Source organism: Triticum dicoccoides, chromosome 4A (genome assembly GCF_002162155.2).
Source record: "Triticum dicoccoides isolate Atlit2015 ecotype Zavitan chromosome 4A, WEW_v2.0, whole genome shotgun sequence".
Taxonomy (NCBI): domain Eukaryota; kingdom Viridiplantae; phylum Streptophyta; class Magnoliopsida; order Poales; family Poaceae; genus Triticum; species Triticum dicoccoides.
The window spans coordinates 555,085,850-555,107,596 of NC_041386.1; the positions used below are offsets into that span (position 1 = coordinate 555,085,850).

The 21,747-nt window shown below is 45.0% G+C and overlaps 1 protein-coding gene across 1 annotated transcript in view; it reads right to left on the reverse strand.

Annotated features, from left to right (window-relative positions):
• LOC119286727 (vacuolar protein sorting-associated protein 51 homolog) overlaps window positions 1–4,650 on the reverse strand; it is a 13,358-nt gene extending 8,708 nt beyond the window's left edge. Inside the window, exons 1-7 of the mRNA XM_037566171.1 lie at window positions 4,348–4,650; window positions 3,480–3,619; window positions 3,171–3,225; window positions 2,988–3,095; window positions 1,934–2,032; window positions 1,778–1,855; window positions 836–913 (exon numbers count right to left, since the gene is read on the reverse strand). Of these exons, the coding sequence (XP_037422068.1) occupies window positions 836–913; window positions 1,778–1,855; window positions 1,934–2,032; window positions 2,988–3,095; window positions 3,171–3,225; window positions 3,480–3,619; window positions 4,348–4,560 (771 nt within the window). The 5' untranslated portion in view covers window positions 4,561–4,650. The remainder of the gene's footprint in view (window positions 1–835; window positions 914–1,777; window positions 1,856–1,933; window positions 2,033–2,987; window positions 3,096–3,170; window positions 3,226–3,479; window positions 3,620–4,347) is intronic.
• Between the last annotated feature and the right edge of the window lie 17,097 nt (window positions 4,651–21,747).

Sequence of the window (21,747 nt, forward strand, 5' to 3'; positions counted from 1 at the left end):
CGGCCAATGCAAGATTGGATCGAGACAGACCGGAAAAAAATCCGATCAGGAGAGGGGACGAGTTGTGGCGCCCGAAGGAGATCTAAACCTAGGCTCTAATACCATGTTATGGATGCAACTTGATTGTATTGCAAGACCCAAAGGGCATATATATATATTACACAAGACTTGGGGTACAAGGAAAGCAAACATAGCCTAATAAGACTCTTAGACCTAATACTAATACTCCTTAACACTCTGTCTGCCCAAAAAAAAACCACATACAGAAAATCATGCCCGTGTGAAACCCCAATGGGATGGATAACAATCGGGTATGGATATCCATTGGGTCTTCTCCTCTCGACATGTATACGCGATACCTCAGGAAACAACAAAAACGCTTACCAATTTTCAGATCAGCACTTCCGACAATATCAAATAAGCACAAGTGTACAATGCATCCGTTCTCAATCTAAGTTGCACATGAAATGGCATAGCACAACATCAAAGATTCTCACAAAATGACATAGCACAACTTGAAAAGTCAGCGGAGTAAGTTACGATGGTGAATTTTTCTTTGTTTTTTAGATAAAAAATTTACTATGGAGAAAACGATAGTATGGTAGGGATCAGAGAATATTGCCCAACAAGTCAGACTACTGGGTCTGGTTCGGGCATACCCACATGTATAGAATTATGCCCATGCCCTACCGAAGACTAGTTGGTTCGGGTTCGGGTGCTGCCTATGGGGGCAAAAGATATCCAAACCCTGCCCAGCTACCCGCAAATATCCATTGCCATCCTTATTGGAACAAAATTGGCATGTAAATAATGAAGAGATAGCAAAAATACATACAGGAAAATTAAGTTGCTTAAGAAGCACCACAGCTTCTGCTCTTGCTTCAATAGGTTCAGAATCTGTATACAACTTTGCCTGCAAATTTATTTAAAATAAGTAAAGAGTAACATCAGTAAACATGATGATACGATTAGGATAACACAATTATTTAACAAAGCAATAGAAGGAATCACATTATATGCCTCATTATATGCCTTCTGGCAAGGGGAAAACACCCCTGAAGACTGAAATCTTACATCATTGCTGTCAAACTAGATGATACCCCACGCATTACCACGGAATTAAAGATTACTCAATAACGTATAGAATGTAAATCCATTCATTAAGATTCAAAGCATGTGGGAAATTTTAGCAAAACAAATAAAAATAAAAAGCTTAAGATAAAAGATTATAAAACCCACTGAGACTGCACTAGCCTTGTAGCAAGGGGAAAACATCCCTGAAGACTGAAATCTTACATCATTGCTGTCAAACTAGATGATACCCCACGCATTACCACGGAATTAAAGATTACTCAATAACGTATAGAATGTAAATCCATTCATTAAGATTCAAAGCATGTGGGAAATTTTAGCAAAACAAATAAAAATAAAAAGCTTAAGATAAAAGATTATAAAACCCACTGAGACTGCACTAATGCGTGCTATATGGTAGAGAGGCTCTTTCTATGCCTAGATCACACGGATGTTGATAGATCAAGATAGCAGATCCAATGGCTACATCAACGTTGATGATGTGCTCATTGCAAGAACACAAAATTATAGCTATTAATGCTTGCTAGTGGGGCTGATGACATGGCAGACATGCATAACTTGCTGATGTGGCATGGCTGCATGTAAAGGAAAAATAGATTGTGGGTTCCAACTACTTAGGAATAGAGGATTAACATTAAGCTCTTCCATACAAATCTCAAATCTGAGCCAAAATGTAGACAATTACCTGAAGCTGTTGTATAACCAAATCCATTGCCTCCTCAGATGCTTTTTTACAGTCTTGAAAGGATGTATCACCATAGGCCTATAAAGAAAAATTATATAGATAATGCTAAAAATGTGTCAGGAAAGTTTCTAAGATGGGGAAATAGCTGAACTGAACCTCAAAAATAGGTTTTGCTCCAGTAAAAAATCTAACAGCGTCCGCATATGCTCCTGCCTTGATGCATTTGTTGAGCCGAGTTGGCAGATCGTATATGAACTGCAAACAAAATATTGAAAATTGGCATCATCTTAAGTTTGCTGGCATCTGCATATCTTCAGCACTCAGAACTCACGGGTAGTGCTAATACTCTGAATAGAATATTAAAGAGCACATGGAGCAAATATGTGAAAGAGCAGTCCTGAACAAGCATCTATCTCCGTCCTGGTTTATTAGTCCCCTCATAATTCGGGTCATATTTTGACCATGATTTGAACCAATAAAATATATTTTTTACATAGCAAAAATAATATCATCAGAAACTATATTCAAATACGAATCCAATGATATAATTTTTAGCGACATGCATTAACATTTTGTTAGTTAAATTTATGGTCAAAAATTGGCACAAAACACGAAGGGGGCCAATAAACCAGGACGGAGGTAGTACATAGCATGTCTTCAACTAAGACAAAAACTCATGGTGGTCAAGCACAACATAGTTTCTATGTAATATAAAGTAACTTGATTTCGGAAAAGTTGTGGATGGTCCATTTTTTATGAAATAAGAGACACAACCACACAGATATACAAGTAATGTAATGATCATAACCCAACTTCCAAATGAAATAAGCTACAACATGCACTCCCCTCAAAAAAAAACTACAACATGCACAACAACTTATGTGTTATGTTGTACTTGCTTCACACAGAAGTTAAAACTTAAAATAACTATACAGTACCCTGGGTTTTATGCCAACTGTCACATTCGATTCTAGGCATAGGACAAAATCCACAACATACATAGGTCCATTGGACCACTATAACATGGGCCAGGTTAAGACTAAATACGGAAAACAATGGAAGATCACTAGCTTTAACAAATTGCAATTGCTGGGATCCACATAGCCTAACTTGTATGTATAAATCATTGTTTGTCAAGGACAACAACACAAACGGTTCTGCATATATTATTAGTTCTTGAGAAGAATAGCAAAAATAGAACAGGATTTACTTGAACTTTCCGGAGGAGATTGCGTGTTCGGTGTAATTTCTCTATGTTTTCTCTTTTGTTGAACAGAGATGTGTTCACTGTGTCACTTCTTGACTGCACTGATGTTATCTGGCAAAAATAAAGGCAGATTGGTTCAACTATGTTCCAAGAAGTACATCAACAACATCGATGCAAACGGCAAACCTTTGAAAGTAGTTGTTCCATGTTTGTCTCCATACCAGCAATGTTAGTCTTCATCCTGCAGGAGAAACATAGGTACATAAAGAACATTACCACTATAGCACGTAATAGCACTAGTGTCTCAAACTCACTAAGGCCTTGTTCGTTTAATCCTCCTCCCAAGGGGATTGGAGTGGATTGGAGAGGAATTTGGCTTGTAGGGGATCTAATCCCCCTCAATCCCTGCCAATCCCCCTCACAAACCACCTCAACCGAACAAGGCCTAATAGAAGGAAGAGCAGAGAGCTATCACAGTGAAGGAAATACCATCACCTTTTTATAGTGTCAGTTGCACTTATAAATTTGTTATAATTCTCATATACTAGCATCTGTAAGTCTGTGTCCAGGTTCTTGATCTCGGCAGCCATCTTCACATGCCTCTGTAGAAGGGCTTCCAGATTTGATTGTTGCACCTACAGAACACAAGGAAGTCAGAGTTCTCTGAAATTTCGAACTGCCAAGCTAAACTCTGGTTCCATGTGTCCTACTGCGCTGTCTTAATAATCAATAACCACTAGCCATGACAGACAAAGTTTGTCTCGGAAAAAACAAAACCATTTCGCCTTTCGTATAAAACTATTCACAGCAAGCCAACACCGCAAGGAAATAGTGTAGATAACTCGAGCAATTCAACTGAATATTGCAAGTTATGCGGTACTGATACGGAAATGGGATACTGTTCACCAGTTCAAATATAGTTCATTGTAACTCGTACAGGAACTCCACTGATCAGAATGGCGGTCAATCTAAGCTACAGGGCAGAAAATGATAGTAGTGCTGAACACCATCACATGTACCTAGATACCATGCTCCAGATTAAGCTTCTACATAACTTCAACTGAGGTTTTACAGTGAAAGGGAGACACATTTTACATCCACATGCATCATTCAACAAAATAATTATGAAAACAGAACTCTGTTTAAGGAGCCCGTACTTTAAATTATAGCCAGGCAACGCAATGCTGCAATGTGCATCGATCAGGTAAATTGTGACCAGAGGCTATCAATTAGAAATTATTACAGGTAATGACATTAGTTGCTAGTCTATCCAAAGCATGCCCAGCCATAAGATCCGACCGAGACACGGAGAGCTGGATCTGGGAGACCACGTATAGAGGGAGCAGGGAGCATGTGGGCGAACCAGGACGTCCATGTAGACATCAGGGTTGAAGGAGGTGGAGTTGATGGACTCGAGCGGCGACGCGGTGGCCGCGGTGGGGGAGGGCCGCGCCGGGGACGCGGCAACCGCGCCGGCGGCCGCGGGGTCGGTGTTGTAGAAACTGGCCAGGAGATCGCGCGTGCGCCGGGCCTTCTCGTCCATTGCCGTCGGCGCGGCGCCGACGGTGGTGGTCATTTCGCGCCGAGGTTGGAGAGGAGCTTGGACGCCGGGGAGATCGGAGGTTGTAGGAGTGGATCGGAGAGGGGAAAGACGAGGGGTTCTTTTGGGAAGTTTTGCTCGTCTATAATTTTACGGCCATGGCCCTGGCCCTGCAGTGCACGAGCTGAGCAAATGAAACCGTTAGGGTCTTAATTGCAAATTTGGATCGGCCATGTCTTCTCAAAAACTAAAGATCCATTGTAAGGATCATCAAAAGACAAAGCACATCAATCACACATATAAAATTTATTAGTACATCAAGGTCTCTAAATCATTGAATGATCATTACCGCCGTCGGAACGAGTCGTTGTCGACACTCTCCTACTGGAGCCGGCTTGACCTTGCCGACGACTGTCAGAAAATCTTCGGGCGTGTAACCCTAACGAAGAGCCGCGGTCGTCGTTATTGAAAGCTTGAATAGATTTGAAGCAACCGACACCTAATCTCGCCATCGTTCACATACAACTAGAAACCCAAACCTCGCTGCCCCAATGATACGACATGAACCTATACGGTACGTCCAGATGGACGAACTCAAAGAGGGTCGGAGCCTAGAAAACAAACTCGAAGAAGAAGAAGCACCATCCGCCCGAGTGTTGCACCTGCGAAGATAAAAATACTAACCTAAATAACTAGCCGGAGCGAAGGCACCGAGATGCCCCTTCCTGCCAGCGGCTATCGAAGTGACATGCATATGGAAGACGAATTCACAGGCTCGCCAACAAAGCTTGGAGGGGAAAGCATGCTAGTCGTTTGGGAAAGGAGAGAAAACGCCTGTGAAAAAGGTCTCTTTGACTCATTTATCAGCCATGCCATATAGATCAGAAAAAAATATGAAGACGAAATTTAAGATGGGGAGAGATGACTTTGATATTCCAAGAAGAGACGTTCCACACACAAGGCCCTGTGTATGTGGGAAATTCTTATATGACCAAAGTCGTATGTTTCACCAGGTAGGACACACTCCAATTTATAATGCGTGTTAGGGTGTGTTTGCATTATGGCCAAAGTGTGCCATATTAAAATTTTGGTCATGACCCAAAGATTGTTCTTTGTTTGAATGGTTGCCAACTTTTTGGCATGCCAGTGAACTCTTGCCAACTTTAGGTCATTTTTTTTCCCAACGTTGGCCAAATCATGGGCAACCAAAACCTTGACCAATTTTTTGTCTAGCCAATGCTTTGGTGGGGCAACCTTGGGCATAAACCAAACACACCCTTAATTTCAATCTCAAAGCACCATCCTAGATTCCATTCTTTTTGTTTGACAATTGGTCCTTCTATTTCTAAACCCACGTCCAAGGACATCTCCAGTGGAGTCACCATATTCGCAACTATCTTGCATATGAAGCACGCTCTAATGTTTTGGAGACTGGACTGTCGACGAGCAAATCCGGAGTCGCCATATCCGAGTCTTCATAACTTTCTTACATATGGGACTCATATGGCCTTGGCTTCATTCTTCTTCTCCAATTTCTCAGCTTCTATGGCGGTGAGGAGGAGGGGTCTAAGCGCAAGGGCGAGGCAGATGAAGGCGGGGCCATGGGTATGTTCTCACGAGTGCGGTTTCGACGGTGGGTCCAATACCGACAGTGGCGGCTCAGTTTGACGAAGATGATGTTTGATTAGCAACTTTTCATATTATATGTGCTCAAAATTATGCTAAACATTATGTGGATGTCCCACCTAATGCTTAACATGATTTTTTTATCATCCCACTCCTTCTCCTCAACGATGAGGGTGATGCTTCCTCTCAACTAGGAAGGTGTAGGGCTCCAAGTGCAAGGTTTTGTAGCAAGCAACAATTTCCCTTAAGCGGCCTCAAGGTTTATGAACCAATAGGATCTTAGTAACACAACCAATGATTTGCACCTGCACTCACAGATTCAAAATTGCCATGGCCCCCAATGGAACAAGTGAGGTTCAATCTCGCTAGATGTGCTAATTACAAGGATTAAAAGCAGAAACAACAATAGAGAAGGCTTGGATTTGATGGAAAGTTTAAACCGAAAATTAAATAGATCGTCGATTGATACATCCATTTTGCATCATATTTTCTTATTGTTATTTATAATGCTTTTATGCATAATAATACCGGCGGCTGGAATTATGGACCTGAAAAAGCTACGTCAGAGATACATATTATGCACATCTCCAAATGAGCTGAAATTTTACGGAGAATTATTTTGGAGTATATAATAAATATTAGAGCAAATAACTACCGGAGGGTGGCTGCCTGGTGCCCACAATACACCAGGGCGCGCTAGGCTGGCGTGCCCTGGTGGGTGGTGGGCAGCCCAGCCCACCTTCGGTGCCCATCTTCTGGTATATGAGGTCTTTTGACCTAGAAAAAAATAAGGAGAGGACTTTCAGGATGGAGCGCCACTGCCTTGAGGCGGAATTTGGGCAGGAGCACTTTTGCCCTCCGGCGGAGCGATTCCGCCGGGGGAACTTCCATTCCGGAGGGGGAAAATCTAAGCCATCGTCATCACCAACAACCCTCTCATCTTTGGGAGGCCAATCTTCACCAACATCTTCAACAACACCATCTCATATCAAACCCTAGTTCATCTCTTGTGTTCAATCTTTGTACCAAAACCTCAGATTGGTACTTGTGGGTGACTAGTAGTGTTGATTACATCTTGTAGTTGATTACCATATGGTTTATTTGGTGGAAGATTATATGTTCAGATCTGATACGTCTCCAACGTATCTATAGTTTTTGATTGTTCCATGCTATTATATTATCTGTTTTGGATGTTTTGTATGCAATAATATGCTATTTTATATTATTTTTGGGACTAACCTATTAACATAGAGCCCAGCGCCAGTTTCTGTTTTCTCCTTGTTTTTGAGTTTCGCAGAAAAGGAATACCAAACGGAATGGAACCTTCGCGATGATTTTTCTTGGACCAGAAGACACACCAGAGACTTGGAGATCAAGTCGGAAGAGCCACGAGGCGGCCACAAGGATGGAGGGCGCGCCCAGGGGGTAGGGCGCGCCCCCACCCTTGTGGGCCCCCCGTGACTCCCCTGGCCTAATTCTTTCGTCTATATATTCACATATATTCCCAAACCACTAGAGGCATCCACGGAAACACTTTTTCACCCCCGCAACCTTCTGTACCAGTGAGATCCCATCTAGGGACCTTTTCTGGCACCCTGCCGGAGGGGGATTCGATCACAGAAGGCTTCTACATCAACTCTATTGCCCTTACGATGAAGCGTGAGTAGTTTACCACAGGCCTACGGGTCCATAGCTAGTAGCTAGATTGCTTCTTCTCTCTCTTTGATTCTCAATACCATGTTCTCCTAGATGTTCTTGGAGATCTATCCGATGTAATATTATTTTGCGGTGTGTTTGCCGAGATCCGATGAATTGTGGATTTATGATCAGCTTATCTATGAATATTATTTGAATCTTCTCTGAATTATTTTATGCATGATTTGATATCTTTGTAATTCTCTTCGAACTATTAGTTTGGTTTGGCCAACTAGATTGGTTTTTCTTACAATAGGAGAAGTGCTTAGCTTTGGGTTCAATCTTATGATGTCCTGTTCCGGTGACAGTAGGGGCGGCAAGGCGCGTGTTGTATTGTTGCCATCAAGGATAAAAAGATGGGTTTTTCATCATATTGCTTGAGTTAATTCCTCTACATCATGTCATCTTACTTAATGCGTTACTCTGTTCTTCATGAACTTAATACTCTAGATCCAGGCAGGAGTCGGTCGATGTGTGGAGTAATAGTAGTAGATGCAGAATTGTTCGGTCTACTTGACACGGACGTGATGCCTATATTTCATAATCACTGCCTTAGATATCATCATAACTTTGCGCTTTTCTATCAATTGCTCGGCAGTAATTTGTTCACCCACCATATTATTTGCTATCTTGAGAGAAGCCTCTAGTGAAACCTATGGCCCCCGGTGAAGGAAATATGCCCTAGAGGCAATAATAAAGTTGTTATTTTATATTTCCTTCTTCGTGATAAATGTTTATTATTCATGCTAGAATTGTTTTGACGGGAAACCTAAATACATGTGTGAATACATAGACAAACACTGTGTCCCTAGTGAGCCTCTACTTGACTACCTCATTGATCAAAGATGATTAAGGTTTCCTAACCATGGACATGAGTTGTCATTTGATAACGGGATCACATCATTAGGAGAATGATGTGATGGACAAGACCCATTCGTTAGCTTAACATTATGATCGTTCAGCTTTTTTGTTATTGCTTTCTTCATGTCAAATACATATTCCTTCGACTATGAGATCATGCAACTCCTGAATACCAGAGGAATACCTTGTGTGCTATCAAACATCACAACGTAACTGGGTGATTATAAAGATGATCTACAGGTATCTCTGAAGGTGTTTTGCTGGGTTGGCATGAATCAAGATTAGGATTTGTCACTCCGAGTATCGGAGAGGTATCTCTAGGCCCTCTCGGTAATACACATCATAAGCTTGCAAGCAAACGACTAAGGAGTTAGTCACAAGGTGATGTATTACAGAATGAGTAAAGAGACTTGCGATAACGAGATTGAACTAGGCATGAAGATACCGACGATCGAATCTCGGGCAAGTAACATACCGATGAACAAAGGGAATTACGTATGTTGTCATAAGGTTCGACCGATAAATATATTTGTAGAATATGTAGAAGCCAATATGGGCATCCATGTTCCGCTATTGGTTATTGACCAGAGAGGTGTCTTGGTCATGTCTACATAGTTCTCGAACCCGTAGGGTCCGCACGCTTAACATTCGTTGATGATATAGTACTGTATGAGTTATGTATAATGTTGTTCGGAGTCCCGGATGAGATCACAGACATGACAAGGAGCTCCAGAATGGTCCGGAGGTAAAGATTGATATATAGGATGATATGGTTCGACCAAGGGGTGAAGCCCACGGGGCTTTAGGTCGGTGCAAAAGGAGTTTTGCGGAGGCCAGGGGGCCAAACACTGGAGATCCTGACATCTGGCCCTGGGCCAGACGCCGAGGCCCATGGGTGGGCCAGACGCTAAGGACTACAACGTCTGGTCCTGGAAGTCCAAGAAGGACTCTTCCTTACGGAAAAAACCGACTTTGAGGAGGCTTTTACTCCAAGTTTTGACCCCATGGCTCAACCTATAAATAGAGGGGTAGAGCACCTGGAACACATCAAGAAACACCAAGCCATGTGCCGGCAACCCCTTCCCTCTAGTTTATCCTCCGTCATAGTTTCCGTTGTGCTTGGCAAAGCCATGTGGAGATTGTTCTTCACCAACATCGTCACCACCCCATCGTGCTACCGGAACTCATCTACCACTTCGCCCCTCTTGCTAGATCAAGAAGGTGATGACGTTATCAAGCTGAATGTGTGCTGAGCGCAGAGGTGCCGTACTTTCGGTACTTGATCGGGACGGATCGTGAAGGTGTACGACTACATCAACCGCGTTGATAAATGCTTTCGCTTTGCGATCTTCAAGGGTATGAAGATGCTCTCCCCCTCACATTGTTATGCATCTGGTAGATAGATCTTGCATAAGCGTAGGGAATTTTTTGAAATTGCATGCTACGTTTCCCAAGAGTGGCATTCGAGCCAGGTTCTATGCGTAGATGATATGCACGAGTAGAAAATAAAGGGTTGTGGGCGGTGATCGTCATACTGCTTACCACCAATGTCTTATTTTGATTCGGCGATATTGTTGGATGAAGCGGCCCGAACCAACCTTACATGACCACGTTCATGAGACCGGTTCCACCGATAGACATGCAACTAGTTTTGCATAAAGGTGGCCGGCGGGTGTCTGTTTCTCCTACTTTAGTTGAATCGAATTTGACTGCGACCGGTCCTTGTTGAAGGTTAAAACAGCAAACTTGATAAATCACCGTTGTGGTTTTGATGTGTAGGTAAGAACGATTCTTGCCAGAAGCCCGTAGCAGCCACGTAAAACTTGCAACAACAAAGTAGAGGACGTCTAACTTGTTTTTGCAGGGCATGTTGTGATGTGATATGGTCAATACATGATGTGATATATGTTGTTGTATGAGATGATCATGTTTTGTAAAAGTTATCGGCAACCGACATGAGCCTTATGGTTGTCCCTTTATTGTATGAAATGCAAACGCCATGTAATTGATTTACTTTATCACTATGCGTTAGCGATAGTTGTAGAAGCAATAGTTGGCAAGACGACCACGACGCAATGATGGAGATCAAGGTGTCGAGCCGGTGACGATGGAGATCATGACGATGCTTTGGAGATGGAGATCAAAAGCACAAAATGATGATGGCCATATCATGTCACATATTTTGATTGCATATGATGTTTATCTTTTATGCATCTTATTTTGCTTAGTATGGTGGTAGCATTATAAGATGATCCCTTCACTAAATTTCAAGGTATAAGTGTTCTTCCTGAGTATGCACCGTTGCGACAGTTCGTCGTGTTGAGATACCACGTGATGATTGAGTGTGATAGACTCTTGTAAGTGCATCTAGTGCCCCTTAGTGATTTTGGTGTATTGAAGACTTATAGGTTAAGGGACTGATGCGTTTGTGAGTGTACACATGTCTATAAGTCTATGAGGAGTTTGATATTTACAGAGAAAGTCGACCCCTAAAAATGAATGTCTTCAACTGAAGACTTTTGGATTTCTGAAGACTTTGAAAGTGAAGAAATTGGTGTGACCGTGAAGACTTGATATTCATGCGAGGAACATGAAGCGTGAAGACTTTTATTTTCGTAGTTTTATTTTCTCTTTCTTGAGTCATAGGAAACACCGTACTGTTAAAGGGGGTCGAGGTAAAACTAAGGAAAAGTTTCTAGGTGATGCTCAACTCAAAATCCTACACCTACCAATCCTTTTGAGTGAAGCCATTGGAAATCTCATACAGTTCAGTCAATTTCTTCAGTGACAGAGACGAAGATCTTCTATTATCTGAGGAATTTGTTCTGACTGAGGAGTTAAAAATTCACCAGTGCGGATTGCCTACAAGTGAGGAACATGATAGCCTTGAGGAATTTGAACCTCAAACTTCCGAACCATTGCTGTGCTATGCGCCAGCTGTCCCAAAATATCTACCCACCTAACGGTCATATCATTGAAGGGCATTTATTTCTTATCATGTCTGTCTACTCCCTAGGCTATAGCCGCTCCCTACAACCACTAGCTGGTTGGCTGCTCCACGAGAAACTGACATTTGTCATTGAGAGCATCCCATCCTCCGAGGACTTTGAGCGCAAATCATCAAGTGAGGACAAACCCAAAACCCCAAACCAAACACCTACAAACCCAAAGTGATTGAGCATCACTGAAGAGATTGTTCCTGTGTGGAACCGATGCTTGTTACCTTTGAGGACTGTGCATTCTCCAGACAGTTAGGCGTCACGGTCTAGAGCATCCAAGAGGAAATTGTGGATCGCCGAGTGACCGAGTTTGTGAAGGTTTGGAAGTCACCTGAAGACTTGCCACGAGTGATTGGATGAGGTATGTGTGACCTTAGTTCAAGGAGAATACGGTGAGGACTGTGTGTCCAGGACTGTGTGTCCTCATGTTTAAATACCTAGACGCTCCAACCAGACGTACAACTGTCACAACAGTTGGAACTGGTCTACCAAATCATTGTCTTCACCGAGCTAACTGGTTCTATTTCCTCAACCCTTTCATTTCCTCATTCTGTGTTGTTGTACCTGATCGTTACTGTTTGAAGACTTTGACTGGAGACTTTCTCAATTTCCTCAGCTCAATTTTTTTAGTCAGTTTGTCTTCAGCCTGCTTATCCTATGTTTACGCTTTCTTTACTCTGTGCTTGTTTTCATTTCATCACGATGACTGTGCTACTACTCTGTTATGTTTGCACCTGAGTACTTATTCCACTGCAAGTAGTTCTTCGCTAAGGAATTTCCTCACTCTGAAATTCCTAAGTGAAGAATTCATAAAAATCGCCTATTCACCCTCCCTCTAGTCGACTTAACGCACTTTCAATTGGTATCACAGCGAGGTACTCTCTTGTTCTGTGTGATTTTGGTTTAACCACCTGGAGTTTTAGTTATGTCGACCACATGTATGATCAAGGTCTCTGTTGGGTGTCCTACCTTCGATGGGACGGACTACCCCTACTGGAAGAATAAGATGCGAATGCATCTTGAGGCAATTGACAATGATCTCTGGTACATTGTGGAAAATGGTGTTCCCTCTGTCACTCCTACCATCAGCGTTGCTAAGGTGAAGAGATTCAAGCAACTCAACTCTCAAGTGAAGAACATCATATGTGGCCATCTGAGCAAAGGGCGGTATGGCAGAGTGAGTGCTTTGGAGACAGCAAAGCTTATCTGGGATAGGCTGTCCAAGGTTAATGAAGGAGTCTCAACACAGCGTGGCTCTCGAGTTGACGTTCTTCGCAATCTCTTCAACCGCTTCAAAATACTTGACAATGAAAATGTTCAGAAAACTTTCGATCGCCTCACTGACATTTCAAATGAGCTTCAAGCACTTGGTGCCACTGACATCACCGACCACGAGGTGGTGAAGAAATTGATTCGATCGCTTGACTCCTCATTTGACACTCTGGCACTGATGATACAAGAACGTGGAGACTACAAGTCACTTGATCCCGCTGATATCCTCAAGAGGATAAACACTCATGAGTTCCAGCTTGTTGAGAAGAGATATCTCTATGGACCGAGCTATGGCAGATCACGAGCTCTAAAGGCCAAGGAAGTGTCTGAATCTGAAGGTGAGGATTCTGGTAGCAGCCTTGGTGATCCTGAAGAACTGAGCCAGGAGCTAGCAATGCTCGTGAGGAAATTCCAGAAATTCTCAAGACGTGGTCGTTTTGGAAAATCCTCGAGAAGTGATGACTTAAGATCAGATTCCTCATCCCGTGATTACAAGAAGAGACTTTGCCACAAATGCAAGAAACCTTCTCACTACATTCAAGATTGTCCTTAGTGGGAAACAGAATGAAAGAAGAAGAAGTACAAGGACTATAGTTCTGATGATTCAAAGAAGAAGAAGAAATCTTCAAAGTCCTCTTCACCAAAACCTTCAAGGTCTTCATCTCACAAGAAGAGCAGCTCCAAGAAGGCTCGGGCATTCATTGGCAAGGAAATGGACTCTGAGGCTGAACCTGAAGAAAATGAGGAAGAGGAGGCATCTCAGGAGTCAGACTCTGGTGTGGCGAGCCTAGCTCTCGCTACTGCGTTCGTCGGCAAATCCATCTTCAACTCTGAGGAAAATGACCTCCCCAACACTGCTAACAACAATGATGATGACTACGCTCCCACCTATTGCTTCATGGCAATGAAGGAAATATTCCCTAGAGGCAATAATAAAGTTATTATATATTTCCTTATATCATGATAAATGTTTATTATTCATGCTAGAATTGTATTAACTGGAAACTTAGTACATGTGTGAATACATAGACAAACAGAGTGTCACTAGTATGCCTCTACTTGACTAGCTCGTTGAATCAAAGATGGTTAAGTTTTCTAGCCATAGACATGAGTTGTCATTTGATTAACGGGATCACATCATTAGAGAATGATGTGATTGACTTGACCCATTCCGTTAGCTTAGCACTTGATCGTTTAGTATGTTGCTATTGCTTTCTTCATGACTTATCATGTTCCTATGACTATGAGATTATGCAACTCCCGAATACCGGAGAAACACTTTGTGTGCTACCAAACGTCACAACGTAACTAGGTGATTATAAAGGTGCTCTACATGTGTCTCCGATGGTACTTGTTGAGTTGGCATAGATCAAGATTAGGATTTGTCACTCCGATTGTCGGAGAGGTATCTCTGGGCCCTCTCGGTAACGCACATCACTGTAAGACTTGCAAGCAATGCAACTAATGAGTTAGTTGCGGAATGATGTATTACAGAACGAGTAAAGAGACTTGCCGGTAACGAGATTGAACTAGGTATGGAGATACCGACGATCGAATCTTGGGCAAGTAACATACCGTTGACAAAGGGAACAACGTATGTTGTTATGCGGTTTGACCGATAAAAGATCTTCGTAGAATATGTAGGAACCAATATGAGCATCCAGGTTCCGCTATTGGTTATTGACTGGAGATGAGTCTCGGTCATGTCTACATAGTTCTCGAAGCCATAGGGTCCGCACGCTTAACGTTCAGTGATGATCGGTATTATGAGTTTATGTGTTTTGATGTACCGAAGGTAGTTAGGAGTCCCGGATGTGATCACGGACAAGACGAGGAGTCTCGAAATGGTCGAGACATAAAGATTTATATATTGGACGGCTACATTCGGACACCGGAAGGTTTTCGGGTGATCTCGAAGAAAACCGCAGTGTTGGAGGGGTTACCGGAACCCCCCGGGGACTAATGGGCCTTAATGGCCCTAGTGGAGAGAGAGGGGCCGGCTAGGGCAAGCCGCGCGCCCCCTCCCCTTGAGTCCGAATAGGACAAGGAAGGGGGGTGGCGCCCTCCTTGCCTTTCCCCTCTCCCACTCCTTCCTCCCGCCTCCTAGTGGGACTAGGAAAGGGGAGTCCTACTCCCACTAGGAGGAGGACTCCTCCTCTTGGTGCACCCTCCTAGGGCCAGCAGTACTCCTCCCTTCCTCATTTATATACGGGGGCAGGGGCACCCTATGACACACAAGTTGATCATTGATCTTTTAGCCGTGTGCGGTGCCCCCTCCACCATAATCCACCTCAGTCATATTGTAGCGGTGCTTAGGCAAAGCCCTGCATTGGTAGCTTCATCAACACCGTCATCACGCCGTCGTGCTGACAGAACTCTCCCTCGAAGCTCTACTGGATCGTGAGTTCGTGGGACGTCACCGAGCTGAACGTGTGCAGATCGTGGAGGTGTCGTACGTTCGGTACTAGGATCAGTCAATCGTGAAGACGTACGACTACATCAACCGCGTTGTCATAACGCTTCTGCTTACGGTCTACGAGGGTACGTGGATGACACTCTCCCCTCTCATTGCTATGCATCACCATGATCTTGCGTGTGCGTAGGAATTTTTTTTGAAATTACTGCGTTCCCCAACAGTGGCATCCGAGACAGGTTTATGCGTAGATGTCATATGCACAAGTAGAACACAAAGGAGTTGTGGGCATGGGTATATACATATTGCTTGCCATCACTAGTTGATTCTTGATTCAGCGGCATTGTTGGATGAAGCGGCCCAGACCGACATTACGCGTACGCTTACACGAGACTGGTTCTACGACGTGCTTCGCACACAGGTGGCTAGTGGGTGTCTGTTTCTCCAGCTTTAGTTGAATCGGATTCAATGAACAGGGTTCTTTCTGAAGATCAAAAAGCAATCACTATACCGCGTTGTGGTTTTTGATGCGTAGGTAAGAACGGTTCTTGCTCAGCCCGTAGCAGCCACGTAAAACTTGTAACAACAAAGTAGAGGATGTATAACTTGTTTTTGCAGGGCATGTTGTGGTGTGATATGGTCAAGACATGATGCTAAATTTTATTGTATGAGATGATCATGTTTTGTAACACAGTTATCGGCAACTGGCAGGAGCCATATGGTTGTCGCTTTATTGTATGAAATGCAATCACCATGTAATTGCTTTACTTTATCACTAAGCGGTAGCGATAGTCGTGGAGGCAATAGTTGGCGTGAGGACAATGATGCTTCGATGGAGATCAATGTGTCAAGCCGGTGACGATGGTGGCCATGACGATGCTTTGGAGATGGAGATCAAAGGCACAAGATGATGATGGCCATATCATATCACTTATATTGATTGCATGTGATGTTTATCTTTTATGCATCTTATTTTTCTTAGATCCATGGTAGCATTATAAGATGATCTCTCACTAAATTTTAAGGTATAAGTGTTCTCCCTGAGTATGCACCATTGCAAAAGTTCGTCGTGCCGAGACACCACATGATGATCTGGTGTGATAAGCTCTACGTTCACATACAACGGGTGCAAGCCAGTTTTGCACACGCGGAATACTCGGGTTAAACTTGACGAGCCTAGCATATGCAGATATGGCCTCAGAACACTGGAGACCGAAAGGTCGAGCGTGAATCATATAGTAGATATGATCAACATAGTGATGTTCACCATCGAAAACTACTCCATCTCACGTGATGATCGGACATGGTTTAGTTGATTTGGATCACGTGATCACTTAGATGATTAGAGGGATGTCTATCTAAGTGGGAGTTCTTAAGTAATATGATTAATTGAACTTTATTTTATCATGAACTTAGTCCTGATAGTATTTGCATATCTATGTTGCAGATCAATAGCTTATGATGTAGCTCCCCGTTTATTTTTGATATGTTCCTAGAGAAAAATAAGTTGAAAGATGTTAGTAGCAATGATGCGGACTAGCCCCATTGTCGATGTCAAAACCGGCGGATCTCGGGTAGTGGGTTCCGAACTGTGCGTCTAGGCCGGATGGTAACAGGAGGCAGGGAACACGATGTTTTACCCAGGTTCAGGCCCTCTTGATGGAGGTAAAACCCTACGTCCTGCTTGATTAATATTGATGATATGGGTAGTACAAGAGTAGATCTACCACGAGATCAAGGAGGCTAAACCCTAGAAGCTAGCCTATGGTATGATTGTTGTATATGGAGTTGATTGCCTACGGACTACAACCCTCCGGTTTATATAGACACCGGATAGGGTTAGGGTTACACAGAGTCGGTTACAATGGTAGGAGATCTTGAATATCCGCATTGCCAAGCTTGCCTTCCACGCCAAGGAAAGTCCCATCCGGACACAGGACGAAGTCTTCAATCTTGTTTCTTCGTAGTCTAGGAGTCCGGCTGAAGGTATAGTCCGGCTACCCGAACACCCCCTAATCCAGGACTCCCTCAGTAGCCCCCGAACCAGGCTTCAATGACGATGAGTCCGGCGCGCAGATTGTTCGGCATTGCAAGGCGAGTTCTTCTCCAAATCCTGTGTGCCTGTAGGAATAATGTCCGGTTTTTGTAATGTAGCGCTCCTCGACTCCCACACCCAATAATGGTCGTCTTCCACGTGTCAAACGAATGCGAAAAGCCAGGGCGTTTTTACATCCACGCCCCTAGCCGTACAAATGAACCGCCTATTTAACGGGATGGGGATTTAAGTCCAAACCACATCTTCTCCTCTCCGCGAGTTATCATCAGAGCGTTTCCAGCAAAGGTCCATTCCAACATGACCAGCCGTCGCAGCTCCTCCCCTCACCCCTCCGGTCCCAAACCCGGGGACTGGGAGAGTTGCACCATCCCGCATAGCAAGTTAGTGTCGCTTCAGGCCAAGGGATTTCTCTCTCAGGCATACATGGTCCCGGTCCGAGCCGGTCTCGCCACCTATAGTGGCGGAAAACAAGCGGAGAGCACCCCCAATCCTTCTAAAGGAGAGCGGGTGTGCCTCGTCCCCTATCTAATAAGGGGACTAGGGTCTCCAATTCATCCATTTCTCCGCGGGCTTCTGGAGTTCTACGACCTCCAGCTGCACAATCTCACGCCCGCCTCCGTATTACATATTGCGGGTTTCGTCGCCCTTTGCGAGCTATATTTAGGCGTTGAGGCTCATTTCGTGCTGTGGAAGAGGTTATTCTGCTTGGTGCCCCGTTCTCGAGAGGGGTCTATATACCAAGTGGGCGGAGCCGAAGTATGGCGCATCGCCGGGACCGGATACCTATCCGGAACCCCAAAGAAGGCGTCCGAGGACTAGCCTTCGGAATGGTTTTACATAGATGACGTCCCGCTACCGGACCCTATCCGGGTCGGTCTCCCTGAGTTCAATAGTGCCCCATTGAAGAAACACTTGAGCTGGCGTCCGTGGAGCTCTCAGAAAGAAAGCGACAGAGACGTCCTTTACCTGATGGGCCGGATAAGACTGTTGGCTCATTCCGGACTAACCATGATTGGAGTCATGGCCGCATGCATTATGCGAGGGGTGCAGCCGCTTCAATATAGAGGCCACCCCATGTGGGATTTCAATGGGGAGGATGACGCCACCCGTTACGGTCGTAAGGGGCCGGCCTCAGCTACCGCCCTAGTAAAGATCTTATCCTCTTTGTACAAGGGAGAAAAGGAGGAATTCCTCCGCGTGAATCCGCATGCCGGATTTACTATGTACGATCCTCCAAGTTGGGTAAGTGAATAATTGCGCTTGCCCGTCTGTTTTATACTCCCACGGTTAGATATGTAGTCTAACGACTTCAGTGCAGGAACTGCGACAGGAGGTAAAGGATATAAACAGCCGCCCTCCATAGCCCGAGGACCCAGAACGGTCCCTCGATCCGGACTCCGAAGAGGACCCGGACATATCGGTGGAGCTTATCGACAGGGTGTTCCATCAGCTAAGCAAGGACAATACCTTGGTAGCCATCACGGCTGATTACCCAGGGTTAATCCCGGGCTCCCAGGTGACAGAAACCGGAGTCTCATTCCCTTGAGAGAGATTCCACTCTCACGTATTCCGGTGTTTCTGACGACAACCGTGTTTTGCAGGGGAGATTTCCGAGGCAGGAGGCCAAACCTGCGGTGGCTAGCCAATGAGGGGCCGCAGGACCCCGTGGGGCAAAAAGGAATGCAGTCCGGACTAAGATGCCGGCGCAAAGGTATAGCGCACCCTTTGTTTCCCTGGTGTTATTCTGCCAGGGCATATTAACGTTTGTGCTATCTTCAGAACGAAGAGACCTCGCCGGACTACATCCAGAGAGGTTGCCAATCGCGCCCCCACCAGCCAGGCTCCAACGTCTAGCCAGGAAGCGGAGGCGAGCACAAGGCGCGCACCGGACGCTCCTCCGACAGAGGATGCGGACAGGCTGTCTGCCACAAATTCTGAAGTGGAGAGTGCCATGAACCACAGGCGTCGCCGGACAGTTCTACGTGACGCTTGTTTCTCCCAAGAGGCTTTAGATGCCTTTAATTCGAGAGATGCGTACCTCCGTGCCGCTCAAGGTTTAGCCAGAGCCACGGAGCAGTATGTAAAAGACATACGGGTAAGAAAATTTTGATCAAATATAGATATACCAATAGCCCCCCGAGACTTGAAACAGTTAGAGCAACTGATTTAAGGATCATTTAATAAGCAGGTTCTTACAGAGAAGAATACCGTACTGTCCCAGGAGCTGGAAAAGTGCAAGGCCCAACTAGAGGCCGCACTAGCTGTAGCAGGGGAGCCCAAAGAGACCCCCTCAGGTAAGATACGCTTCGAAAGACTAGTATTGTGCGGTGTGGGTGCAAATCTGACAAATCATGTTGCAGATGGCGCCGGATTCGATCCGGAAAAGCAACAACTCTTACGCCGGCTAAAGGCCGGTGAGAGTACATTGACAAAGGTGAGGCGAGAGAAGAATGATCTTCAGGATGCCAACACCAGGCTGGACGTCGAACTTAAAGATGTTCGTGGCCAGCTATCGGACTCCACGAGGGAGAATCAGCGGCTTCGACGCGGCATATTCAGTAAGTGCTTGAACGAACTTTGAAAAAAAAGAGTTCAGCAAGGAAGTCGACTAACAGAGTAATGTTTGTAGGTATGCTCACAGGTCGTCCTGCAGAGGAGATGCCCGGTTCTACGGGTGACCTTCTTCCCGAACTCATGCAACTGCACAAGCGAATTCGGCAGGCGATGCGAGGTGTTGCCCAAGCCTTATGGCCTGCCCACTCCATGCCCGAGGGCCTTGGAGAGCTTGCGGAGAAGCTGAAGGGAGCTCGGCGGCGCTTCCGGTTGTGGAAGATATCGGCCTGCCGACAAGGCGCTAGGGAAGCCTGGGCCATGGTGAAGACCCGTTTTACGAAGTCTGACCCAAACCACATGGCCGAGGTCGGACCAGTGGGGCCTGACGGGAAGGAGATCCCTGTGAACTTAGTATACGGCCAAGTAGAGTTGGCCGCGAAGTATTCCCAGCAGGACTGTAAATTAGACAGCCTGTTAGATGGTATAGAAGAGGAATACAATCAGTCAGAATGACTATGTAATTTTGAATTGACATGTGTAATGCCTTCTAGCCAGATTGTAGATCGTTTGTTGTTGCCGACCTTTTCGCTTCAACCTCGGGACCTTACGGTCCGGAGTGTGTCCGAATACCATAGCGGTTATATAAGAACCGTGGTATGCGTGGAGACCAGGCGTAGGGGTCATTAGTGCTTTATCAGACAAGTGCCCAACTAGTTATGTTATATTACATGGTTAGTAAGAAACATCTTCCAGAGAGAATAGTTCCGTTAGGGGTTCCTTTCGCTGAGAGGCATGCCCTAAAGTGCATGCTCGGACTGCATAAAAAGACGCAGAAAAAAGCATCTGGGGGCGCATAAAATGAGTAAAAAGATCATCTTTTATCTCACTGACCGAATATTCCCTTAAGAACGCTAGCTTTCGGCTTCACCCAGTCTGAGGTACACATCCGGCTGACCCGGCAGTAACAATCGCAGAGGTGCTCCCTTTACCACCTAGCCGAACAATCGGGAACGTAGGGGTAAGCACAGGAGCCAGGCAACCCAGCTTGGCCAAAACTTAAGTCATATCGGTGCATATAATGGTGAAGAAAAAGGTACATGCGGAAGTTTGACGCATGTGTTGGGCGTGAAGCCCGTATAAATAAGCTTCTGTTAAAGAAGCCCCCATGTTTAATGAGCGCGAGTGGCGCGTCACTAGATGAGCCTTTAAGGGCTATAAAAGAAAAGAGGGGAAGGAGAGAAATGTAAGACAGAAAAATGTGAAAAATGGACAGAGGAAGGAGACGAACACAGAGTCCGGCACTAGGCATAGAATCTTCGGAGACGGGTGGCGTTCCACGGGTTCGGCTCGAGTCGGTTATCCGATGCATCTCGCAGGCGGTACGTCCCGCCAGCGAGGACTTGGTCGATTATGAATGGACCTTACCACTTGGGCTTGAGTTTGTCCTTTTTCTTATCCGGCAGGCATAGAACTAGTTCGCCAACATTGTAATTTTTGGCCCGTACTTCTCTGCTTTGATATCTTCGGGCCTGCTGTTGATAAAATGCGGAACGGGCTTTTGCCACGTCACGCTCCTCCTCCAGGGCGTCCAAGTTGTCCTGCCGATCGAGCTCGGCTTCTCTTTCTTCGTACATGCGCACTCTAGGTGAGTCATGAATTATGTCGCAGGGCAGAACTGCCTCTGTGCTGTACACCATAAAAAATGGTGTGTATCCGGTGGTGCGATTTGGTGTGGTCCACAGCCCCCA